The sequence below is a fragment of the Myotis davidii genome, unplaced genomic scaffold (assembly GCF_000327345.1).
Source record: "Myotis davidii unplaced genomic scaffold, ASM32734v1 scaffold726, whole genome shotgun sequence".
In the NCBI taxonomy this organism is placed as follows: domain Eukaryota; kingdom Metazoa; phylum Chordata; class Mammalia; order Chiroptera; family Vespertilionidae; genus Myotis; species Myotis davidii.
This window is the reverse complement of record NW_006297808.1, coordinates 234617-243385: the sequence shown is the minus strand read 5'-3', so window position 1 is coordinate 243385 and position 8769 is coordinate 234617. Positions and strand designations below refer to the sequence as shown.

At 60.0% G+C, this 8769-nt stretch overlaps 1 protein-coding gene across 5 annotated transcripts in view; it reads left to right on the top strand.

Annotated features, from left to right (window-relative positions):
• LAT2 (linker for activation of T-cells family member 2) overlaps positions 1-8763 on the top strand; it is a 15008-nt gene extending 6245 nt beyond the window's left edge. For 2 of the 5 annotated variants that reach the window (XM_015570248.1, XM_015570250.1), the window contains exons 4-13: positions 1963-2006; positions 2186-2231; positions 2725-2762; positions 3020-3055; positions 3134-3164; positions 3703-3755; positions 4849-4911; positions 5208-5297; positions 5995-6118; positions 8120-8763. In XM_015570248.1, the coding sequence (XP_015425734.1) occupies positions 1963-2006; positions 2186-2231; positions 2725-2762; positions 3020-3055; positions 3134-3164; positions 3703-3755; positions 4849-4911; positions 5208-5297; positions 5995-6101 (508 nt within the window). In that variant the 3' untranslated portion in view covers positions 6102-6118; positions 8120-8763. The remainder of the gene's footprint in view (positions 1-1962; positions 2007-2185; positions 2232-2724; positions 2763-3019; positions 3056-3133; positions 3165-3702; positions 3756-4848; positions 4912-5207; positions 5298-5994; positions 6119-8119) is intronic. The other 3 variants (XM_015570252.1, XM_015570251.1, XM_015570249.1) reach the window with 3 other exon arrangements.
• The last annotated feature ends 6 nt before the right edge of the window (positions 8764-8769 follow it).

The window sequence follows — 8769 nt, the reverse complement described above, 5'->3', positions numbered from 1 at the left end:
TGCTGTGAACATAGGGGTGCATATATCCTTTCTGATTGGTGTTTCTGTTTTCTTGGGATATACTCCTAGAAGTGGGATCACTGGGTCAAATGGGAGTTCCATTTTTAGTTTTTTGAGGAAGCTCCATTCTGTTCTCCACAGTGGCTGCACCAGCCTGCATTTGGTGGGAAAGATTTTAAGAGAAAAAAAGGCCAAAGGGGATATTCTAGAGGGAGAGAGAACAGTGTGGGCAGTCGCTGACAGAGGACCAGGTGGACACTGTCTTGCAGGGGTGAGGTGGCAGGTACCGTGTGTCTCGGGGGAAATGAGCTGGATGAGGCCTTGACTGTGGGAGAGGCCTTGGCCTTCGTTCTAAGGACCAAGGGGGCCACAGAAGAGCTGGAAGCAGGGGCTCCTGTGCAGCAGGAAGGAGGGAGGTGGGGCAGAGATGCAATGGGGTCAGTGAGCCCAGCGGACTGGTGGGGCTGGGAGATGGAGCTCCAGGCACTTTGAGGGCAGGTGGGCCGCTCCGTGAGCGCTGGGAGGGTCAGCTGTGCCAGACCTTGCAAACCAGGGGGCCACCCTCGGACAGCCCCAGGCAGGGGCAGCGGCCATTGGCATCCTGACGTTGAGCAGGAGGGTGACTTGATGGAGGGCTTGCGTGTGAACGCCCACGCACACCCACACGCTCCCTGCACACTTGCTCAGGCGTGCACTTCTCACACATGCAGCACTGTATGCACACTCAGGTGGCTACTCACGCACAGATGGGCACACACGCCCTTTCTCATTTCCTTTTGCAACTGAAAAACCACAATGAGATTTGAAAATAGAATTTCCCCGTCCAGGCCCACCCCGGGGGGCAGGACTGGATCTCTCCAGGCATCTTTGGCCGCTTGGCTGTCTAGATCGCTAGCCCACGGCCTCCACCAGGAGTGGGCTGGGCTCCCAGGTGCCCCTACACTCCTGCCCCCAGGCAGGCCTCCTCAGAATCTCCCCTCTCCGCTCCCCCCACCCCACAGCCCCTGCCCACTCAAGGCCCCTAACTGATCTTAGACTGTAGACTAAACCTCCTCGTGTAGAGGTGGGGAAATCGTGGGAGGAGGTGGGAGGAGAGCTTGGGTTTCCCCACCTCACTGGGGTTCAGTCCTGCCAGCCTATGTGTGCCAGGCCCAGCTCCTGCATCACTTCCTCCGGGAAGCCATGCCTGGTTCTCTCCTGTGGATTTAGACAGAGCATCCTCCCTAAATCACGTCACCCCGACCCTCAGCACCCCAGGAGCTCCTAGAAGGCTGGGCCAGGCACCCATATTAATTCAGGGGAGACGCCAAAATGCTTTAATGATTAGCTGATCTGTTCACCATCCTTCCCTGGTGGCTTCCATTCTCAAAGGCACTTCATGGTCCCAAATGGCAGCTAGGGCTCCAGCCCTTATCTCTGCATTCCAGGTCGTAGTAAGAATGAAGGAGGAGGACAAAAAGGCTGTGCCCAGTTGTCAGTGAGTCCTTTAAGGAGCTTTCCTGGAACTCCCAACAACCTTGGCTTGCATTTCACTGACCAGAGCTTTATCACGTGGCCACAAGTAGGTGCAAGGGAGGCCGTGATATACAGTCTTTTAGGTGGGCCTGCTGCTGGCTACACAAAAGTCAGGGTTGTGCTTCAAAGGAAGAAGGGACATGGACTAGATGCCTGCCCACAGACCCTCCTGGCCACCTCTGGGGGTTCCTGGGTACCCCATGTTGAGAAATGGGTTTTTCTGGCAGCTGACTCTAGGCCAGGGCCATGTGAAAAGGGTGGGCACCCAGTGGGCAGGGCTCTGGCTCTGAGAGCTGGAGGGGTGGCAAGCAGCTCCTTCTCCTCACCCTTGCCCTACTATGTGCCTCCTCTCTGTTCCTTGTCCCCCTCTGTCCATCTCTCCTGCCTCTCTGTCCCTTGGGCTGTGGGGGGCCAGGCCCTAGCTCAAAACAGTCCCTGTGTTTCCAGGCAAGAGAATCAACAGAGCTTTGCAGTGACCGGGACCTATTCCTGTGAGTCCCAAACAGAAGGGTCCAGGGGCTGGGCTCAGGGATTGGGGGGAGGGAGGACATATCAAACTCCCTTCGTCCTGAAGGGGTGGCCATGCCCGATCTGGTAGGATGAAGGGGTGAGGGAGCTACACTGGAAAGCTGGCCTTGGGGTCCAGCTAACACCCCCTCGTCCTTTGCAGTGGCCAGGCCCCTGATGGACACAGCCTCTAACCTGGCACCAACAAGGTAGGAATGAGCCCCTTGGCCTGGACCCAGAGGGGTCACAGCCCCCACAGGAAGTGGTGAGGAGGACGCTGGGGTCCCCACCTGGCTGAGCCCAGGCCAAGACCTTACTTCCTCCTCAGACCTCAGAGTTCCAGTGCCTGACAGAGAAGGGCCCCCCTCCATCCAGGAGGCTGCAGGGCTGTGGCCTTCAAATCCCCCCAAACCCTAGAGCAGTGGTTCTCAACCTCCTGGCCCTTTAAAAACAGTTCCTCATGTTGTGACCCAACCATAAAATTATTTTCGTTGCTACTTCATAACTGTAATGTTACTACTGTTATGAATTGTAATGTAAATATCTGATATGCTGGATGGTCTTAGGCGACCCCTGTGAAAGGATCATTTGACCGCCAAAGGGGTCACGACCCACAGGTTGAGAACTGCTGCCCTAGAGCCATCCCCCTCCCACCTCCAGCCCCTCCCTCAGTCCTTGTCTCACTGCACCCCTCCCTTGCAGGAAGGATAAGCTGCTGCAGTTCTCCCCCAGCCTCGAGGGTGAGTGAGCCTCATACACAGGTGCGGGGCAGGGGTGAGGTGGGACGGAGACAGATGTTTACCTGGCGGGACAGGTACTGTGCGCACGTGCAGGGGAGGTGTGGGGGAGGGGAGGCAGGGCAGCCAGGCCTGACAGGGAGGCCTTTGCAGGAGACATCTAGGCCAGGCTGGGCGGCCTGAGGGGATTGACCTAGTGGGGGAGGGGAACGAGCAGGTGCAAAGGTGTGAAGGTAGGAAACCCTTGGCCTTCCTTCCAGATTCTGCATCACCAAGGTACCTGAACTTCATCAAAGGTAGGTGGGCTCCGGGGGTTGGGGCTGCAGTGGGGGCCACCCCTAGGAGCATGGGCCTAATTCCGCCTCCTCCTGCAGGAAGCAGACACGGATCAGATGCATCCTACATGTGAGTGGCCTTCTCCCAGCCCTGCCTGGACTTCCGCACTCAGGAAGGCCTCCTGCCCTAGAACCCCCAGCCAGGCGCAGGCAGGCGCTCGGTAGCATTGTTCCCCTTCAGCTGGCTCGGAGGGTGTGGGGACGGTGGCAGGGACATGGTCCTGCTCAGAAGGGCCTGTGTGGAGGGGTCACCCCGCGTCACCCAGTCAGAGACACCTCACAGGGACACCTGGAGAGGAAGGGCCCTCGGATAGCTCGTCTCTCACATGGGCAGACTGAGGCCCAGGCCGGTGGAGACTTGTCTGGGTCACATGGCAAAGCGGCTAGTGCCAGGCTGTCTCCCCCTCAGCCCCAGGATGGCTCAGGGGTCCAGGGAAGTACGATGGGGGGATGGGGGAGACCCTGGCCCAGCCCCCATGGGCCCCTGGGGAGTGATGGCTGGAGCAGTCCTTGCCTCACTGCACCCCTCTCCCATGAAGCTCCCGCCCCCACCCCCCCCAACACGGGCCTGCCCAGCCACTGGTGTTGTGTTTGTGTTTTCTTGCCAGAGACCCCATCATGGAGTATTTCAACTGGGAGCGGTCCCAGAAGCAGCAGGAAGGTGAGGCAGAGAGGAAGGAGGGGCATAGGGAGGAGAAGCATGGTGGGACCGAGGCATTTGGGAGGACTCGGAGGAGGAGCCTGAGCCTTGGTTTGGATCGATTGGGGAGTGAGGGGCAGATGAGGGAGCTGGCACCCCGGGCAGGAGCCCAGGTGCAGAGGAGAGAAGAGATGTGTGGGAGTCAGGGGTGGGCCACAGGAGCGAGCAAGCAAGAGAGGGATTGCCGGGTCCCTCGTCATCCAGATCCCATCCCGGGCTGGGCACATATGGGGCCTCAGAGGACGGCCCAGGATGGGGCAGACTGGCTGACGGATGCTGCAACTCTAGGCCCTCAACACCCTTGCTTTACAGAAAGAGAAACTGAGGACCGAGGGCAGGCAGTGCTCCTGCCCGGGCCATGCTGGGGTGGGGAGTGAGGCACCGCTGGGCAGGGAGTGGGTCCTCTTCATCCCCCTGCAGCTTCCAAATTGGGGTGGGGCCTCATTTCTCAGAGCCCTTCTGATGTAAATGGATGGTGGGTGAGTTGTTAGAGCTCAGCTTCCAGTTGGAAGGGGGGGCATGCTCTGTATGCCACACGCAGCCCAAGCCCCTGGACAAAGACCCCACTGAACTGAAGGGTCTGCTTCCAGGTAAGCTTCGACCTGGCTGCTGTCCCCCTGGGCCCCCAGTGGCTCTCACTGCCTGATAGAGATGGGCCTTCCTCCATCCAAATATCCATCCTGGGCCTGAATGCAGCCCATCCCCTGACCTCCCCTCCCCAGTGCATTCAGGGGTAACCTTGGAGGACAGAGGAGGAGCTCAGAGTGGCAGCTGCTGAGCCAGGCCAGTGCGCATTAAGAAGCTTGTCTAAGAAAATGTTCGAGGCCCTGGGGGACCCAGAAGACCGGGGGCTTAGCAGGACAGGTCATCTGCCGCAGGAGGGCGGGGTAGAAGGAGAGAGGAAGAGCCAGGCTTGATGGACAGGGCCCACTATAACGAAGTCCTCTCCCCGCTCCCCTCTCCTCTCTCCCCTCTCCCCTGTCCCCTGTCCCCTCTCCTCTCTCTCCTACCCCCTCTCCCTTCTCTCCTCTCCCCTCTTCCTTCTCCGCAGCAGATGACGAGGATGCTAATTCCTATGAGAACGTGCTCATCTGCAAGCAGAAAGAGCCCGACTCAGGTGAGGCTACCAGCCCGGAGCTGGGCCGGGACTGGTGAGATCTGAAGTTCCCACAGAGGCACAGCCCTCCTTGAAACCCGAAAGTTCACGGACACCTCCAATGCCTTTGGGTCAAGCACTGCCCCCTGTCCTGGGAGGAGGCCCCATCATCCTGGGCCTCAGTGGGCATGCTCTATGGGGAGCCCTTCCAACCCGAGGGGCTGCCCACACAAGGGCACGAGAGGCCTCTCTGGAGGGACCGTGGCAGCTCGATGGCCTGAGGACCAGTCGTAGTGGCTTCCCCTTCCTCCCTGCAGGCCCTCTTCCCGGTTCTCTCCCTGCAGGAGATGAGGATTATCAGAACTCTGCTTCCATCCAGAAGTGGCGGGAGTCCAGAAAGGTCGTAGGTATGTGGCCAGAGAGCAGGGGCTCCTGAGTGGACAGCTTCAGGCGGGCTCAGGGGGGCCTGGCCGGGGAGGATGGGGGAAAGGGTAGTGGGAGTCAGGGGGGCCTGGCCAGGGAGGATGGGGGAAAGGGTAGTGGGAGTTAGGGGGGGCCTGGCCGGGGAGGGTGGGGGAAAGGGTAGTGGGAGTCAGGGGGGCCTGGCCAGGGAGGATGGGGGAAAGGGTAGTGGGAGTTAGGGGGGGCCTGGCCGGGGAGGGTGGGAGGAAGGGTAGTGGGAGTTAGGGGGTCTGGCCGGGGAGGATGGAGCGAAGGGTAGTGCGAGTCAGGGGGGTCTGGCCTGAGAGGGCCAGGCTGGGGGGGCGGGGTACTCCCTTGCAGCAGGTCAGCTAATTTCAGAGAAGCTGAAGGCGGCAGCACATTGGCGGCTGCACTGGCCTTCACCACGGCCCCCTGAGGTCGGGGCCTCCTGCGCAGACTGCCATCACCTGCGTGGATGGAGCCCCACTGACTCTGCTTCCCGGGCAGACAAACAAAAATCTGGCAAATCCCAGAACCAGGACAGACACTCGTCCAGGGCAGCCTTTCCTTCAGGCTGCGTGTGGCTTCGGGGGACTCGAGCCCTGGGTGGGCGTTCTGGCTCCAGGAACAGGTCTGGGTGTGCCCATGTGAACCACTGACAGTCCGCCTGCCGGTCCACAGGGCAAGTCCCAAGAGAAGCACCTCTCTCCCCTGCGGGAATCCCCGATGAGGACGAAGATGGAGAGCCCGATTATGTAAATGGGGACGTGGCCGCCACGGAAGCCTAGGGCGGACCTGGGAGAAGGTACAGCTGCCCTGGTGCAGGGTGGTGGCCTCACTGGCCAGAGGGCCCCATCCCCTGGGAAAAGGTGGGAGCCCGGGCTGGAGGAGCCGTGGTGAGGGCCAAGCGGTAGCACCCATGGGTGCGGAAATGGGGTGGCTCTGCGGGGTGCTGGGCCTCCTGAGCAGTCCCCGCCCACCCTGCCCCGACTCCCAAGGCAGGCTTGGTGAGGTGAGGTTCATGGCAAGCACGAGGTTGTCAGGCAGGGAAGGTGGTGAGTTGTTGGGTGAAGTGGGCTCTGGGTGGGTCCCTGCAACCTTGGGGCAGTGACAGCCTCCCCAGGTCTGCGTCCTCACTTGCAAAATGGAGCCGGTGGGACCCATGTCTTAGACAAGACACTGCACATAAAGCATGAGCCCAGCGGGGCTGGGCCAGTGTTGGCCTCAGGGGCACAGGGCAGGGCTGGGAGATGATGGCGCTGAGGGCAGCAGTGGCTGAACGGTGTTAAGCAGCCACTTTGCCGGCCAGCACGGAGTCAAGAGCTCACACACACACCATCACTTGTCACCTCAAAGGCATCTGGCACTAAGCCGTCTGCCCAAGGTCACACTTAGAATAAGTGTGTGTGTGTGTGTGTGTGTGTGTGTGGCGGGGTGGGGGGGCAGGGTCCACCCACAGTCCTCTTAGTGGGGGGCGGGCTGGGCAGGTCCAGCCACACAAGTTTGAGCCCAACAGGCAAAGGCCCACAGTTCACTCGTTCGCTTAGTCTTTACCACACCTGCCAGTGGCAAGTCCTGCCTTGGGTGCTGGGAACACAGTAGTAAACACAACACACAAAATGCCTTGACAGCAGATCCCGTGAGATAAGAGAGAGAGCGGAGGGGAAGTCCAGCCTGCTGCATGGTGATAAGTCCTGTGGAGGCGAACCGGGCAGGGAAGACGGGCAGTAAGGTGGGCAGTTCAGTAGGGGGGCCGGGGAAGCCTTGTGGAGCCCCCTCCTCACCCTCCCGGGAAGGACACCCAGCAGAGGGACTAGCAGAGGCCTGCTCAGAGGCTCTGACAGCAGCGGGAGGCGCGGGTGGCGGGGGAGTGTGGACGTGGAGGAAGGAGGAGGGGGCCAGTCACGGAGGGCCAGCACTTGGGTTCTTTCCGAGATTTGGGGGTGGGAAGAGGGAACATGGGGAGGGTTGAAACATAAGAGTGACTTGATATTTCTAAAGGATCGCCGGCTACTGAATAGGGAAATGAATACAGTCAGCCCTCTGAACCCATGGATTCAGCCAACCTCAGATGGAAAATACTGGGCGGGGGGAGGGGGGGGGAGTGTCGAATCTCAGAATGTTCCAAAAAGCAAAACTTGAATTTGCTGCACTGAGCAGTACACTGAATCCATGCCAATGATGTGTAGGCACACCCTGCAGACACCACTCACAGAAGGGGCGCCAGCATCCTCCGGTGTGGGCTTCTGGTGGAGCTGGGGGCGCCATCCTGGAATCATCCTCTGAGGAAACAGAGGGACGGCTCTACAGGGGGCGGCAGTGGGAACAGCGAGGCCAGTGAGTTAGGAGCCCAGACAAAAGATGCCGCCTTGGCCCAGGGAGGCAGCGGGAGAGGTAGATACGGAATGTTTGCGGGGTCCGTAGGACTCGCTGGTGCCCTTGGTGGGGTGCGAGGGAGAGGCGTTGAACAGGATTGCAGGGTTTTGCCTAAGATCTGGGAGCTACGGGCAGAGCGGGTTTTGTGGGCAAGGCCAGTTTATTTCTGGGCCTGTTGATTGGAGAGGCCCACGCAGGGGAACATATGAAGTGGGCACCTGTGCGGGAGAAGGGAAGTAGGGCTGGGGAGAGACGTGAAGACAGGTCGGACGTACCCGGCCTTGGCCAGGACCAGGGAGCACAGTCAGGGCTTCAAAGGAAAAGTGGGAGCTCTGGGAAGAGGCTCAGCTTGGTGGGCGGCTCTCTCCTCAGCCCGGGAGGGCAGCTGAACGCTGACCACCACTGTGCGCCCCTCCCCTCTCGAAACCAGTCGCCCCGTGCCAAGGGGACGAAGTGCCAGCCAAAGCACGCCCTTTCCGCTAGCCAACCGTGTCCATCTTCGCCGAAGGCCAAGGAACCAACGCTCACAGGAACAGTGACCGCCTCCCACCCATCACCTCGCCGAGCAGCTGGACTTCTGGGCCCGCCACGCTACTCACGGGAGGTGCACCTACACGTCCCACGGACCATCCCTCTGGCCACACGGGACCCGCAAGTTACACGTGGAACCAGCTTCCCGGGGGCTGGGAAGAGCTTGGCACGAGGGCACTGCGGCCCCTGCCGTAACTGAATGCCCAGCACTGGGGCAGTGGCGCCCCATCCCCACATCTGAGCACCAAACAGTACTGGCATCATGTCCTTTTTGCTCTGGGTTTGGATCCCAAATCGCTTACTAATGTCAGTTGCTGGGATTCTGTGTGATCGATAAGCTTGTGTAATTAACTTATACAGGTGGAGCCATATTTAATGTTCTGCGTTCCAGGGTAGGTTTGTCTATCTTGTCTCCTCTAAGCATTACATGTTCTGACTTCAGCAGACACTTGGGGCACCCTGGCACTCCTTTCTTCGGGTCTCAGTTCACTGAGGAAGAGGTGAGGCCACAGCCACCCGCAGGCTACCAGTGGGCGTGTCCTGTGGACA